Raw genomic sequence first — 17,701 nt, 5'->3', positions numbered from 1 at the left:
AAATACAATAATAAATAAATCTTAAAAAAAAAAAAAAAGCAAGGAGTGACTTTTGGGGGCAGTTATTTAGGGAATAGCAGCCAACAAGTTCCCTAAGTAAGTATGGGACACAGGTTTGTTAAAGTTACAACTCCTGTGGGCACGATCCCAAACTGTCCTAAACCAGATGAAGTATTTCTTTTAAGACCCGAAACACTGACAAGGCTTAGATATGGGGCTACAGTACTTTTTTTTTTTTAATTATTAATTTTTTTATTTTATTTGTTTTGGCTGCATTGGGTCTTTGTTGCTGTGTATGGGCTTTCTCTAGTTGCAGTGAGTGGGGGCTACTCTTTGTTGTGGTGCACAGGCTTCTTATCGCAGTAGCTTCTCTTGTTGCGGAGCACGGGCTCTAGGCGTGCAGACTTCAGCAGTTTTAGCACATGGGCTCAATAGTCCTGGCACACGGGCTTAGTTGCTCTGCGGCATGTGGGATCTTTCTGGACCAGGGCTCGAACCCATGTCCCTTGCATTGGCAGGCGGATTCTTAACTGCTGCGCCACCAGGGAAGCCCTAACACTACTTATTATTTAGTCTATGAAGACCATTTTTACCTCAATGAAATTTCACCTGAAGAAAAATTATTCAAAACTCTAGTTGTACTATTTCATTTTTTAATTTCATTATATTTTAATTTAGTATATTTAGCACAGATCACACTTAAAATTATTAAACATAGTTGTTACTTTTAAAAGCTAATTTAAATAGTTACTTGTTTTACCTGACCAGTTAAAATGGGGTTGACCTGTTTTTGTATGACCCTCAGGCTAAGAACAGTTTTAACACTTTTAAGAGTAAAATGAGACAAATGACATGGCTAGCAAGTCCTAAAATATTAAATTAAAATATAAATCAAAGTTCTGAAAAGAATTGTCTCTTTTACGCTCCAATCAACAGCAATTTACATTATACACACAGACACACATACCTCACTCCCTTGATCTAATCTGTAGGGTACCTGATCTAACTATAGAATTGCTTCTTTCTCAGTCTCTGGTCACCAAAATGCAAGCTCTTTCTCATGCAGTACAAAGCTGTTCCCTGGGCAGGACCACATTCCCTGGCTTCTCTTTATGTGGGCCTGGCTGCAGGGCTGTTCTCCCTGTGGCATGTTAGCACCAGTGTGTGTCACTTTAAGCCAGGGTTTTTAAGAAACAGTTATGCTTTTTCCATATTATCTTTCCTTTCTCTGGCTGAATGCTGAGGTTGTTGAGTCCCTAAAGGATGCCAAAGCCATGATCAGCCAGGACCACCCACAGTAGACAATACATTTCTTGTGTTGAGCCACTGAAATGTTTGTTATTACAGTTATTGAAGAAAAAAACCACAAGAGTCAACATACACATTGTTTATTTGCTGCCTTTCACATTTAACTAAATTCTACTTAATGTGGAAGTTCTCCCAATCCTAAAACAAAACAAAACAACCCTATGAAAACAGATTGTTTATATTGCTGAAAGCTGTCTGTTTGTTCTACCCATCAGTCTTTTCCTTGACAACTGGCTACTGTTGCTCTTTTTTCCATTTACTTTACGCTCAGATGAATTTTAATTTAAAACCTCACAATAACTACATTTCAAATGAGCCGAAATTTAAAGCCATTCCTGCTCCATATATGTAGTTCAAGGGCTGATGTGGCACTGAGACATTAGCTCATTCCATCCAATGACTAAGTTACAGAAGCAGAAATTTAAAAGTGGATTGAAATAGCCCCTCTTCACTTCTTTATTGTATATAAAGGCCAACAAAGCATAAGAAGAAGAATAAATTTCATTTAACCTTGAAACACTGCAGTATCTTCAAAGCTAGAACTTCCCCAAACAATAGAACCTTGACAACTCTAAGAGCTGCATCTTGACACCATCACAGATTCAAAAACATGTCAGTTATGCCACAATGCATGCTTCTGTAACATAGATTCTTTCACACATGACTGGCACAATAGGAATGACAACAGTGTAATGGGGACGTAATGTTGGTCTGTAAGTGATTCTTCACAGCATGTTACTGTTTTGAAGCTATCAAGGGCAAGATTTTTCACAAATAATAAAGACTTGAGGAAAAAGAAGAAAAAATACTAATGGCATTTTTCACAGAACTAGAACAAGAAATTTTACGATTTGTATGGAAACGCAAAGACCCCGAATAGCCAAAACACTCTTGAGAAGGAAAGACAAAGCTGGAGCAATCAGGCTCCCTGACTTCAAACTATACTACAAGGCTACAGTGATCAAGATAGTATGGTACTGGCACAAAAACAGAAATATAGATCAATGGAACACAATAGAGAGCCCAGAGACAAAGCCACGCACATACGGGCATCTTATCTTTGACAAAGAAGGCAAGAATATACAATGGAAAAAAAGACAGCCTCTTTAATAAGTGCTGCTGGGAAAATTGGAGAGCTACATGTAAAACAATGAAATTAGAACACTTCCTAACACCACACACAAAAATAAACTCAAAATGGATTAAAGACCTCAATGTAAGGCCAGACACTATAAAACTCTTAGAGGAAAACATAAGCAGAACACTCTGTGACATACATCAAAGCAGGATCCTTTTTGACCCACCTCCTAGAATAATGGAAATAAAATCAAGAATAAACAAATGGGACCTCATGAAACTTAAAAGCTTTTGCACAGCGAAAGAAACCATAAACAAGACTAGAAGACAACCCTCAGAATGGGAGAAAATATTTACCAACAAAGCAACTGACAAAGGATCAATCTCCAAAATATACAAGCAGCTCATGCAGCTTCATACCAAAAAAGCAAATAACCCAATTCAAAAAGGGGCGAAAGACCTAAATAGACATTTTTCCAAAGAAAAGATGCAGATGGCCAACAAACACATGAAAAGATGTTCAACATCACTAATCATTAGAGAAATACAAGTCAAAGCCACAATGAGGTATCACCTCATACCACTCAGAATGGCCATCAACAAAAAAACTAGAAACAATAAATGCTGGAGAGGGTGTGGAGAAAAGGGAACCCTCCTGCACTGCTGGTGGGAATGTAAGTTGGTACAGCCACTATGAAAAACAGTTTGGAGGTTCCTTAAAAAACTAAAAACGGAACTCCCATATGACCCAGCAATCCCACTCCTGGGCATATACCCAAAGAAAACCATAATCCAAAAAGAAACATGTACCATAATGTTCACTGCAGCACTGTTTACAATAGCCAGGACGTGGAAGCAACCTAAATGCTCATCAACAGATGAATGGATAAAGAAGATGTGGCACATATATACAATGGAATATTACTCAGCCATAAGAAGGAATGAAATTGAGTTATTTGTAATGAGGTGGATAGACCCAGAATTGGTCATACAGAGCGAAGTAAGCCAGAAAGAGAAAAACAAACACTGTATGCTAACTCATATATATGGAATCTAAAAAAAAAATTTTTTTTTAAATGGTAGTGATGAACCCAGTGACAGGGCAAGAATAAAGATGAAGACGTAGAGAACGGACTTGAGGACACAGGGTTGGGGAGGGGGCAAAGGGGAAGCTGGGACAAAGTGAGAGAGTAGCTTTGACATATATACACCACCAAATGTAAAACAGATAGCTCATGGGAAGTTCCTGCATAACATAAGGACATAAACTCATGATGGGTGATGACTTAGAGGGCCAGGATAGGGAGGGTGGGAGGGAGTCGAGGGAGGGTGGGGATATGTGTATAAATACAGCTGATTCATTTTGGTGTACCTCAAAATTTGGCACAACAGTGTAAAGCAATTATACTCCAATAAAGAACTTAAAAAAGAAAAAGAAAAAAGGAAACTGGTGAGAATCTTGCCAAAGTACCTTCCTTTGGTACATGCAGTGGTGACTGGTTTAGTGTTTTCCATATCTGTTATGCTTTGTACTACCTAGTGATGCTGTGGGCACACATGAAGACTAAACCACGGACCAGAGCTTTAATTTTGGTGAAACTGGCCTCCAGCAGAAGCTAATACCTACAAGAGTCCACATATCAATATCAAAGAAGGAAAAACACGTACCAGGATAAAATAAGGCCTTGAACCATGGATATGAAGATGAGTGCAAATGTTTCCAATACTATTGTGCTAATATTTTTATTTGGGTTTGTTTTTGTTAGGGCTCTGATTACAAAGTCACATGGTTTTAAGCAGTCTAGCCTTAATCCTATTTTTTCCACAGCGCTGTTAGTTTTATTGTGTGATTTTACAGAATGAGAGGGTTTTCAGGAATATCACATTATGGTAGATATGACTGTACCACGAATTGAGATACTGAACAGCAAATGCCAAACAAATAGGCAGAACGACATATTCCAACCTCACAGGGCCCTATTCAAAATCTTGTGACATGCCTGACAAATAACATCTCATTTAATCCTAGACTACCACATCTTGAAAATTACCTAAAAATTATGTGGTCCCTATCAAATAGTGGAAACCACAAATATGGTCCACACATGCTACAAACATATTCTAATTCTCTATTTTTCCAAATCTACAATGTAATTGCTTTTAACTTCAGCTTCGTTTTGACAACTTCTGTTTAATTCACGAACAGAGTAAAAAGTCCTTCATGTAACTATTCTTCCAACCCCAAAACATGCCATCACCCACTAGCTCTAAGCAAAACCATTTGAGATTGCTTAAATTTTGAATATAATTCCTTTGTTGGAAGGTCTAATCTTTCCTTCAGAGTCAGCTTTGATGAAAACTGCCTTACAGAAGGCAAAATCGCAGCATCCTAAACATACGGAGCTATTTTGTAACTGCTGTTTAGTTTACTACTCAAAAGCCACATTCCTTTTAAACCAAGCAAAATGACAGATTTGGAGTTCTGTTCATTTTTGTCCAGAATCACAGAGGATCCAACCCCGTGTACACAGTGTGCTCGCCCATACATCCTGTGTCCCTCTCTGTCAGCTGTTGCCTCTCCTAGGAGTTCTGATCCTGAACTTCCAGTTACAAGGAGCTTGGGTTTTCCCACCACTGCCACAGTACATTCCTAGATGGAGTTCAAAGCGATGTTATTTTGGTGTGTATAGAGTTTAGGGGTCCCTGTTGATCCACTGTACTAATATCTTACCAGCAGGGAGTAGCAGAGTTAAAGACTGTGTAACCCCTTCTCAACCCCTCCCCTAGCTATACCTCCCTGTGAATCCAACAAGCAAAATGTAGTTAGGTTATTTTTTCTTCTCTGCTCCCTTCATTCCTGTCACTAATGACACCTATTTAACACCAATTAGGACATTTCTCCCCTTTCATTCACCAGTTTCTTTTTAGGAATCCTATCCTTGGCACCACTTTCAACAAATATAACATTTCTGAAAATCTGAGACATGAAATTCACTCTGGATTGAATATCAATTTTCCCAACATAATAAAATGCTTCTAACCTGGCACTTTTGGAGCACCAACCATGATCATTTGAGATAATAATGACCTTGAAGTACTTCAAACTTCCAAAGAAGCTTCTGAATCAAAAGAATATTCAATTATATGCTGAACAGTTTTCACGTGAAATGGCTTTACAGTATTCTAAATCTTAAGCATAACCTGTATGCCACAGTATATGGCAAACATAGCTACCATTTGATTAATACACACTTTCACCAACCATTCCAGCTATGAGTAAGGTCCGATCAGATTGTTTAAATACTGGTGCTCCATTAAAATCATCATCAGGGCTTCCTTTATTCATTCCACCCCTCTATACCTGATACACCTAGTGCTCAAGTTTCAAAAAAAAAAAGAAAGAAAGAAAAGAAAAGAAAAAAAAAATTCCCAAGTGATTCTAATATAAACTCCTTCCCCTGAGAATTGCTGCTGTAAATATTGGTAGAAATCAGCCTATAGATATGTAGTTCTCTGTGCACTCCTGTGCACTACTTGGGGAACTTTCTGAAAACACAGGCTTTTTAAATATATAGATTCGAAGGCCCATCCCAGATCTACTGGATCATAATCTCTTATGGTGGAACCATATCCCCAGGTAATCCCAACGCACAGTCAAGGTTTGAAAGCAACTGCTTTATAACCTTAAGAGCTACTACTCTTGGTGTTTCCAACAGGTAAACAGAGAATCAATATACGGGTGCATCTTCTCTGCAGAGTTTAATGCACAGACTAGAAATCAGAGGTCTCAAAGAACCTCAGCATGTACATCAAGAGGCCCCAGTGGTTCAAGAATACCATTCCTCCACTTTCAATAAGCCAGAACAGCAAAGTCCCAAAGTAAAGTGAAGTAGTTAGTGAGAAGAGGCTCCGGATCATTACAAGAGAAATATGATGTACAAAACTGCATATATTTTGCCATTAGTGAGATCTGGCTTCAAAACTTTCCTCCACCAATTACCAGTGATTTATCAGATTGCTTAACCTCTCTAAACCCGTTTTTGTCTGTAAAATGGTCACAAAAAAACTTATAAAAAATTTAAACGAGACAACATTTGTGAAAACAAAATTTCTAATAGTTTCCTATCCACCTTAGTAATTTCTATGCCTCCTTCATTCTCCTTTACTTTGAGTCATACACTCTAACCTGTGATATATACTTCTATTAGCCCTTATCTCAGGTTACTGCTGTTACATACAGAGAACACAAGACGTATTTCAATTTTGTTCCTCCAAAACTAACATGAAGTTTAAACTCTGTCTACTGACAACCTGTTGAAAACCTACCAGTGCCTAGATTCATAGTAAATTCTTCAGGACAGAATTTTTTTTCTTTAACTCTCAGGTGCTGATTCCAGTACAGCAATGGCTCTCCAACTTTAGAGACATAAGAATGACTAGGCAGCTTGTTTAAAATACAAATCCCACCTCCCACTAGCAATTTCATAATTGATTCAGACAAGGATTCTCAATGGCCGCTAAAACTATTAGGTAAAAGGCTGACAGGAAATAGGCCTTGACACCTTGCCAAGTCTTACTCCACCAAGTTACTCACTGACTGCAAAGGGGAAGATGTATCTTTATACAGAAAAACCTGGCAGTCAGAACCCTAACCAAGAGATAAAACTTAGCATCACTAATAGTGGGATGAATCAGGTTATAATGTGATATGATGCAAATATGAAGTGGAAAGCAGTACTTCTGACAAAAATATGTAGTCTGAATATAATCAAGCCCCTAGAAGCATCTTCAAGTTTACCCAGAATACAGAAGGCAGACAACACTTGGAGGAAACAATCAGGCAATCCAAAATATGGAACATACATACAAGAGAGGTGGCCCAGACACTGCAAAAGTTAACATCATGAAGAAAAGAAAAATTTAAGAATTGTTCTAGGGTTAAAGAAACATAAAAGCAATGCTGATTAAGCAATTTTGATTAATCCCTGTTGGGAGGGAGGAAAACCTATAAAAGACATTGTTGGGGGCAAATGAGCAAATCTGAATATGAAACTATTAAATGATTTTCTAGAATTATGGAATAATTATGAGATTACCATTAATTTTCTTAGATGGGATAATAGTATTGTAGTTATGTAGAATTGTTCTAATTATTTAGTATTTGAGACAAGGTACAGAGAGGTACAACCTCATGATGTATGTTAAACACACACCTAAAGCTATGTTAATCACAGAATCCAGGTATATGGTAATTGGTGATCAATATACTCTATTTCCCTGTATGCTTAAAAGCTTCCATAATAAAGACAGCAAAAATACACATTCTCTGGTCTAACTCCCCGAAGTTCTGATTCTTTAAGCCCACAGTAGACCCACAAATCTGCATTCTAACAAGTCCTGGGCCTAACCTAATACAAGAGGTTCTCTGACCACTCTAAGAAACACAGCCAACAAGAGAAAGCAGACCGTGTCTGCTGTCTGGAAGGGCCTGGGTTCCCAATTCCCTGCCAGCTCTGTTTTATCACCAGGCTTTCCAAGCCATGGATTTGATGTCTTCCTCACCGCTGCCGTCTTTATGTGTACAGTATGTTTAAGATAGAACGAAAAAGGGGACATGATGGTGAAAGAGAAACTTTCTACCTCATATACCTATGATTCTTTGAGAGTATCTGGCCCAGGAAAACAATAACTATCAACTCTTCCTCCCTTCCAAGGGTGCTGTGAAGAAAACTGATGTGTTTATCTTTCTGTGATCTGAATATTCAAACTTCTTCCTAGGAATGAGGTGATGAACATACAATGCTCTGTAAATTAATGACCAAGATAAAACAGAAATAGCTTTCTCACAATTAAAGAAAAAAAAAAAAAGACCAAAATATTGCATTCAAAACAAGTTATTTTAAAAACCACTTGTTTGATATTTCAAGATAAAAGTAATACACATAAAGATATTTTTTGTTAGCAATAGGCAACATACCTTAGGATACTGTCATTTGCTTTAAAGTATATTAAAGTATAGTGGTGTAATATACGAAGATCTGCCCACCTTAGACATACAGAAAAGGAAAATCTAAGGCTGATTTTTATGTACAAATGTATTCTTGTCATTATAATAATATTCACTGAATCCTTCAACCAAATCACATCTTTTCCCCAAATTCAACTTAAACTAAAAAAGTACCTATACCTTAATCTAATAAAATACAAAACACACAAAAATAATTTACTTACAATCATTTCCTAAAACAGCTCACAACTGACATGAAAGCTATCATTAAAAAAAATTTTGCAAACACTAACTCTTCAAAGTTAGAGAATATGTATCAAATGATAAACCGCAGTAGGTGACTTTGAGGTTCTTCCCCAATTAGAAATTAATCTTGGTAAACAACTCAGAAAAACCTCCAAAATATATATTAAATATATGCATTGCTTTAACTTAACCTAACAGTAAAATATTTTAAACAGAAGATTATAAAATGACACTTTAATATAATTTTAGCTGAAGTTGCAAATTCACAAAAGTAACTATAAACCAGGATAACAAGTTTCTCAGGAAGTCTTATCTGCTATTTCAATTTTAACATTAACTAGCAATATATATACAATGCCTTTATAGGTAGCAAAGTGATTACAAGTAATGAAAAATTTTTTAATTAATAAGTCAAAATAATACATGATAGGACTTCAAAGCAGTTTCCGGGAAATCCACATTTTTAAATAATTTAATTGTTCAAACTAGAGTCTGAAATTCCTTGTTTAAAATTCAGAGTGCTGGGACTTCCCTGGTGGCGCAGTGGTTAAGAATCCACCTGCCAATGCAGGGGACATGGGTTCGATCCCTGGTCCAGGAAGATCCCACATGCCATGGAGCAACTAAGCCCGTTCACCACAACTACTGAGCCTGCGCTCTAGAGCCCTTGGGCCACAACTACTGAGCCCATGTGTTGCAACTACTGAAGCCCGTGCGCCTAGAGCCTGTGCTCTGCAACAAGGGAAGCCACAACACTGAGAAGCCCGCACACCGCAACGAAGAGTAGCCTCCCTCGCCACCACCAGAGAAAATCCACGTGCAGCAACAAAGACCCAATGCAGCCAAAAATAAATTAATTAATTTAAAAAAAAACAAACTTCAGAGTGCTAACACCTATAGCATAATAGACCTTCTAAAATTGAGGGACCTGAAAGATCAGTTTAACTACTTATTTAATAAATATGAGAAACTTGAGGCCAGAGATTTTTTTTTGTAACTTGCAGAATGAGAAACCTGATTTCTTAACTCCAATGTTTCCTTTATACTACTGCCGTGTCCTGGGGGGGGGGGGGGGGGGGGGGGGGGGTTTGGTTTTTTGTTTTGTTTTGTTTTTGAGTATCTCCAATAGTGGTAAATACTGGATTGTCTTTAGGCAAAAATGAAAAGCCAGTGAACTTTTAAATGAGGCTATATTTTCATGACTTAAAAAAAACTGGGACTTCCCTGGTGGTCCAGTGGTAAAGAATCCGCCTTCCAATGCGGGTTCAACCCCTGGTTGGGGAACTAAGATCCCACATGCCAAGTGGCAGCTAATGCCAAGTACCATAACTACTGAGCTTGCGGCCCTCAACTAGAGAGCCCGCGTGCCTCAAACTATAGAGCCCATATGCCCTGGAGCCCACACACCACAACTACAGAGCCCATGCGCTCTGGCTCTTGAGCCCACACACCACAACTAGAGAGGGAAAACCTGCATGCCCGCACACCACAACTAGAGAAGCCCAAGTGCCACAACAAAGAGCCCGTGACCCACAACAAAGATCCCACATGCTACAACTAAAACCCAACGAGGCCAAAAAAAATAATAAAAATTAAAAATTCACAATTTCTAACTAGGAGAAACTAGATAAATAGAGTATCACAAGGAGTAAACTAAACTTTTAAGCACAATCTTGTTTGCAGAAAGCACACTGTAAATCAAACCAGCCTGTGGAGAAAACAGCAACAACTGGTTTATTTCTTTTTGCATCCCACCTAATCTTTCCAACACTCCAGAATTTATCCATTACATAACCCTAACTAATTGACCTTATGGATAAAGTTTGCAAAATCAAAGCAAAGGATGTTAAAAGGCAGAAATGAACTGCTCATGATTTCTGACATGTGCCTACTAGGTTTCTGAAATGCTAGCTTTCTGCAATAAAAACTTGGTGTTTTGTTTCTAGATCATTCTGGAAATACTATCCTTATCCTTCATCAGTGTTTGCAGTTTTACTCGATGTGTCATATTTTCATCACCTTCCCTTGAAAATTCACCATAGATGTCAAGTTTTTACTGTTTTTGTTCACTCAAAATTGAGAAATAATCTTCAGAGATGCTTTCTTCATACTCACTCTGCTTTAGGTAAGTAGTTCTTTGTTTAAATATAACTCTTCTACCCTCACAACTAACCATGTATTTCTATGATTTTTCAGGTGGGGGAGGAGGAAGGGAATAACTAGATGAGACTTTATGTTGTTAAATTTGTCGCTTTTTTCCTTGATGGTAACAAAGTATCTTGCCCATTGCAAGATTATAAAATTATTATCCCACATTTTCCTCTAGTGTTTTTACAACTTAATATTTCATGTTTACTCTTTTAGAATTTTTGTGTATGTAAGGTAGAGAGCTATTTTTCCCCCAACTGGTTAGTCAACTGCCTCAATATCATTTGCTAAATAATCTTTTTTTCCCTTCACTGATTAGAAATGCCACCTTTACTATGTGCTAAATTCCCACAAGCCTGTCAATTTCTCTCTTTACTCTGCTTCAACACCTATTTGCTTAATTCCTCTGCCAGTGGCACACTGATCTTATTGACACTTTATAACAATTCACTTTTTGATAGAGGAACATTTTTCTCAACATTGTTCTTTTTCAAGGTGTTTTTGATTATCTAAACACATTACTTTTCTCAGATCAATTTTTCTCAAGTTTCCCCTGAAAAAAATCCCATTGAGTTTCTTTTGAAGCAGAATCCCATTAAACACATGGGCAAAAATGGGAAAAAATTTTTTTTACAATATTGAGATTCCCATCCAGTAATAAACAGATACTACATAAAGCCCCCTACACACACACACACAGACACACCCACACACACAAATACACATATACAATCTTTGATCATGACTATGACTGGTAACCTGGCCCCACATGAATGAATTTCCTTATTTGCAAGGTAACATTTCCATTCCTAAATCACAGCATCTCAGAGCTAAAGGGACATTACAGATCACTGAGTCCAACCCCTCTTGTAATCCCCATTATGTTTACCTCAAGTCTACTTAAGAGACTCATTTCAAAATTAATTTCCCTTTTACATGCAACACAATCATAAAAATACTACTTGAATCACACAAAAGGCAAAGAAGTGGGCTACATTTATTGAAGAATGCTTTGAATTTAGGAATCCTTTTAGAGTAAGATCCATACTTAGGCTCAAAGGAAAAAGTACGGAGTACCATAAGTGCATACACTTGAGACAGCCCCAAGTACTGTATTTAGACACTCATGTTTCCAAGGTAAAGTCGTTTTGTTATGGTGTTGTCCAGGAACCAAGCTTCACAGTACCAAAGCATTCCATTCCCAATTGTTCCATCATATTTATTAAGAACACAAATCCAATAACATTCTCCAAATGGAATAAGCCTGAAACCCAATTCTAAAAGTGCTTCTCAAGCCTGGCTGCCCATCTGATCACCTGTGGAGTTTCTAAAAATAAGATTGCTTGGGTTCCACCTTGGGAGTCTTCCTCAGCAGGTCCAGCAATGCTCAGGCTTTTTTTTTAAGTTGTAGTAGGTTCTATTCTCAGCCAAAGTTAAGAACCACTATTCTAAAATATTCAACAAGAACAAAGCCCCATAATTTTCCAAGTATCCCTACATGGGGAGGGAGGGAAGGAGTGGGGAGAGGATAATTTAAAAAAGCATCTTCACCAGCCCAGCAACATTTGCTGCTGATTATAGAGAGCTGTGTCCCTATATTATATCAAAGTCTTTAAATGAAAAAAATGCTAAAACAAAGCTTTAGATTGCTCACAGACTGATGACCCCATTACGGTAAGTGAAACGCCGTTTACTTTCTTCTCCCTTGAAGGCAACCCTCTACTCCACCTCATCTCCCGAAATAAAGAGCAGCTGACATTCACTTTAAAAATGGATAGAATTAAGATTTTAAGAAAAACCTTTAAAACACACCCATAAAAATAAATACATAAAAAGGAAGATTAATGATTCGGCTGCAACATCATGACATTACATGAAATTTTAGCCAAAGAACTGTTGCTTCTTGACTGCAGTGAACTGCCAATAGACTAAGCACCCAGACTAAGCAAAAGTAGCACAAAAGCAAAGAAAGGCCGATAGAGTGAAGGGAAAAACTTACACACAAAATTGCAATATGCAAACGTGTTCCTAAGCTCTAACCCTCCAAGAAAATTATCTCACTTTCTAATAACACATTGTACTAAACTGAAGCCTGGTGCAATTCCTATTCCTGGTATGAATGACTCACAAACCTGCTATCCCTGGGAAAAGCACCTGAAAAATAGAGCACATAAAGCTAGACAGTAAGTTCCACATTAAGTAGTTAATTAGGGAAAGTAAAGCATGCATTAAACAGACCTTAATCACACAACAGTGCTCTGCAAAACAAGGTTCATGAAACCAAGTCATCCTACAGCCAACTACTTTCCCATGCTCCAATTTTCACCCAGCCAAAAGTATTTTCTTACATTCTGAAGTCATCTGGTGAAAGAGATGTCAAGTATTTTCCACCTTGACAGGAAAGGCAACATGCATAGAAATTTACCACCTTATTGTCAAAAGAAACTAATTTTTCTTAAATAAGCACTGTGTTTTTGTCCAAGTAAGAGTCAAATAATTTTACATTTAAAAAGAAAAAAAGAAAAAAAGCACGTGAAGAGACACAGCTTCAAGGTTTAACGCAATCAGTTTTGACAGCACACAACTTCACTAACATGTTAGAACTGTGGCCCAAATTCTTAGACCTTAACCTGTGTCACATGACCACATGAAATAACAAAATTTAAGCAGCAAGTACGATTAAGGAAACAACTGTAACCACAAAAGATCTGCAGAAAAAACTGAGATGATATATGTTTACACACATTGACAAGTTTGCCAAGAGATTAAAACAAGAAAAGAATAAATACCTTTCTCCAAAGCTTTTACTTATGAATGACTTCCATGCAAGCCACATGCCTAGCAGGGATTAAAGAGCAAACCCTGCTACTGGAGTATTCAAGTAAAACAAGCTTACTAGAAAACAGTTAAAACAAAAAAATAAAATCCTTCCTCAGTAAATATTTCTTTTGAAGTATATTAAGTTGGAATAAATAACTTAGCTGAATTAGCATGTCTTTTAGTACCTTAACATTATAAAATATTTAGACATATATTCTAATCTTGAAAAAACACCAAAAAATTTAGACAGTAAAATCACAGGCATCTTTACAATATATATATACACACACACACTTATGTACATATTTACCACTGCAGACTCTGAAAGTTCAATAAAAATCTGGAAAAATAATACACTACCCTGTTTTAAACAATTATAAAAGCTAAATTCATATTTAAAATGTACTTTTCCGTGTGTCCACAACCTGAACTTCTACTTTGCCAAATACAATTAAGGTTCAGGTCAATGGGGGAGGGGGAGTGGTGGAATTATTCTTCCTAAAAAATTTGTGAAACAGAATTCCAACATCAGTATGCCCCAAAAGCTTACTACTAATAAATATCCAGGATGGATTACATTAGAAACAATTCTCTCAGGAACTTTAACCTGACACCAAGGTTTTGATCGCCCACATCTCCCTAAGACGTAGAGAGAAAGGTGACTTTGGCTTGTTCGTTACAAGCCTACTTATTAATTACACGCTGTTAGATTTTACTACTATTTCAAAATCTCTCAGCATACTTTTGTCCCTCTCACCTTCATTCCTTTGCATCTTACCAACCTGCAAGAAAACAAAAATGTATGCCCCATATCGAACACACTATCCTTGGTTCAGTATGTTCTGGGGAGGATTTTGATTTCAAATTCAAAACATATTTCAAAATTTTCCTTGACCCCAAATTAGGCTCACAATAGCTAAAAGTTAATCAATCATCTTTTTTTCTATTTTATTCCCTCTCTTCTTATAAACCTATCAGCAGGAAACAAATTATCTGCAGACAAACAGAGCTAGCAAACAAGGTTGCGTGGTTTAATCTAGGAACACCAGTAAACCCTGAGAGGACGTGGAAAATCAAGAACCACTCACGTGCCCCCTATCCTGAATTTGCATGTAAATTCTGCAGGACAAAGTTCTTGTATTCTCTTTCGTGATTCCACTTAATTCAATCCCATGCTTTCTCAAATATTTTTATTTAAAATTCTGAATACAGATCTGGACAAACAATGCAAAACACAATGAACTCTATTTCAGTAAACCTGAGTACATCTCAGTGAACTGAAATTCTCCACACCTAAAATCTCCTACTAGGCATAGGTGCCTGAGCAGTCTAGGCAAAATGTCTTCTCACAGAAACAACGTTTACCTGAAGAGCTCTGTATAATTTCTCTTCAGTAAGATTTTTTTCTCTTGTAAACACTCTCACCCACAACTCACTGTTTGCAGAATGCACTCAAGCTGATTTAAGTTGGAAGACACAGATTTACCAAGGTTTCAATAGGATCATATCCTTAGTTCAGCCAGTTAGGCTGTTAAAAAACAAAAAACAAAAAACCTGCAAGTGGTTTTTGAAGGATTCACCTGGCACAAGGGAAATTTACAAGAAGAGTAAGGGCCCCAGGGCTAAGCTTGGCGTTTGTGTAAACATAAATCACCTGCGCACTGGCCTGGCTACCAAAAGCAACGTTCCACCAGAATAGGTGCTCAGGTGGCTAAGTGATTTTTCTGGAGGTGAGAGTTAAAAACAAACGCTTACACCCATCACATACTATACGATTTTACCTGTCACTAAGAAAAGGGCACGTCTAATTCAGCAAAAAAATCATTTTTCCTTCAAGGAGAGCAACGGTTTGGAGTCATTTGCAGGGGATGGGGTTGCGGGGGGGGGGGGGGGGAGGGGGCGTGGAATAAAAGAGTGCTAAAAGGAGAAGCAGCCAGGGGGATTGCACAGGGCCCCACACAGGCCACTGCGGAGAGAAGACGAGGGAAGAGAAGACGTCTCACCGGGGGACAAAACCGAGTGCAAACCGGCTGGAAGAAGGAAGGTTCCCCCCAGGAGGCGAGCTGGGGTGCAGATAAAAAGCGCTAGCGGCTGGTTACCTTGGGAAGAGGGACCACGGGAATACAGAGGTCTACAGAGATAGAGGGGAGGGAAAGGATGAGGCAGGGTCTCCTCTAAGTGCGAATCAGGGATGAAGACAGACAAACAGCGGGACTTGGGCCTCCCTGGGCCAAAAGGCGTGGCCAGGGATCCAGACCTAAGCGTGGTCTTTCTGAGACGCCGGGGGAAGTGCGTGGCAAACCCCACCTTCAAGACCCCGGGCCAGGCCCGTCCGAGGGGCCCACCTGCGGGGCACCTCGAAGGTGGAGCGCACTCCGGAGGGCTCCGGCCTCGCCCGCGGGGCCCTCTGCAGGGCCCGCTGGCCAAGCCCCCACCCCCACCCCCGCAGTGCTCTTACCTCCACACCTGCCCCATCTGCAGCAGGTGGATGACCGACTGCCAGATCCACACGGAGAGGCGGCAGAGGCGCTGCGCCCCCGGCGTGGCCGAGACCCCCGCGCCGCGGCCGTAGACGGCCCCCATCATGGGGGGGCCCCGGCTGCTGAGCCCCTCCACGGCGCCCAGCCCGCCGCCCGTATAGTCCTGCACGAACCAGCGGAAGCTCAGGCTCTGCACCAGCAGCGACGGCACCAGCACGAAGAAGAGGGTCAGCCCGAAGTAGCCGTAGTCCCCCTTGCGGTAGTAGTCGAGGGCCAGCCACAGGTCGGTGCCCACGTCCCCGAAGAAGACCAGCAGCGCCAGCACGATCCACAGGCAGTCGAGCCACGGCCGCTCCACCTGCGGAGGCTGCGGCCGCTCGGCCGAGGGCGTCGGGGGTTGGCGGCCGGCGGCCGAGGGCGGCTGCAGCGGCTGGTCCCCCCCGTCGGCGGCGGCGGCGCTGCGGCGCGGCTTCTTGCCCAGGAGGGAGCGCAGGCAGGCGGAGCGGCAGCCCCAGTAGCACGAGGAGGTGTTGCAGCAGTGGCAGATGTGCAGCGAGCTGCTCTCGCCGGGCTCGCTGCCGTCGCCGCCGCCGCCGCAGCCGCCTCCCCCGGGCTCCCCGTCCTCCTCGCCGCCGCTGCCCACCGCCTCGTCCAGGTTGTGCAGCTGGGCGAAGCCCACCCCCACGCCACCGCCATCGGATTTCGCCGCCATCTTGACTCTCTTCCCAGCTCCGGAGGTTGGGGGGGGAGGGACGGGTGGGGGGGGGAAGAAGGCAGGGAACGGGGAGGGGGGGGAAACGAATGGAGAGGAAGGGGGGCGGGGAGGAAGCGGGGGAGCAAACGAACGAGGGGGGAGTGGGCCAGGGAACCCCCTCCGCTTCCGGGTAGTTGGCGTCACTTCCGGGCGAGCCCCCCAATCGCACGGCGCCCGCAGCTCCCCAGCCCTACCCTCCCGGCCAAGATGGCCGCCCTCCTGTGCCTCAGCTGCTGGGCGGGGGACCGGGGGGTTCACCCCTCCAGGGCTCCCCTTCCCCTCTTCCGTTGACCCCGAAACCCATCAGGTTGACCCCTCGGCGTTTCTGAATCCCGCTGGGCCGAGTGAGGCGGTCCAAAGTGATTCCTGGAGGGGGCAGTGCCAGACGTTTTGGGGTCCCCTTCCTCAGCGTCGCAGCTCACAGCTTTCCTCCTGGAGAAACGCCCCCTAACACCCTCCCGGCTGCAGGCGGAGGGGCGGGGCCTGTGAGGGAAGGGGCGGGGCCAGTGCAAAGCAGGTGATTACGTGTCACTTCCGGGAGATAGGATGACCTCATTGTGTAGTTAGACACCCCCCATCAAAATGGCTGTGTCTCACCTCTTTGGCTGTTTCTTTTCCTTTTTTGATTTTTTTTTTCTTTTAAATTTGTCTCCTATTTTCTTATTTTGAGGGTCATTAGAAATTGTATGTCAGTTTGGATTCCCACACACAACTTACTGATTCTCACTTCTATTTGAATAACTCCCTCCTCTTTTACCTCAATTGACCCCCTGATTTTCTTATCACTGATAAGTTTACCATCTTTTGCAATAAAGTTTTCACCATGAAGAGAAGTGCAGGCAAAGTCCAGTTTAAAAAAAA

At 40.8% G+C, this 17,701-nt stretch overlaps 1 protein-coding gene across 1 annotated transcript in view; it reads right to left on the bottom strand.

Moving 5' to 3' along the window:
* Positions 1-17,290, bottom strand: part of XKR6 (XK related 6) — a 286,163-nt gene extending 268,873 nt beyond the window's left edge. The window contains exon 1 of the mRNA XM_057725024.1: positions 16,065-17,290. Within this exon, the coding sequence (XP_057581007.1) occupies positions 16,065-16,798 (734 nt within the window). The 5' untranslated portion in view covers positions 16,799-17,290. The remainder of the gene's footprint in view (positions 1-16,064) is intronic.
* Positions 17,291-17,701: the final 411 nt, after the last annotated feature.

Source organism: Hippopotamus amphibius, chromosome 2 (genome assembly GCF_030028045.1).
Source record: "Hippopotamus amphibius kiboko isolate mHipAmp2 chromosome 2, mHipAmp2.hap2, whole genome shotgun sequence".
NCBI lineage: Eukaryota > Metazoa > Chordata > Mammalia > Artiodactyla > Hippopotamidae > Hippopotamus > Hippopotamus amphibius.
The sequence above is the reverse complement of the archived record's forward strand: the minus strand, read 5'-3'. Positions and strand labels throughout refer to the sequence as shown.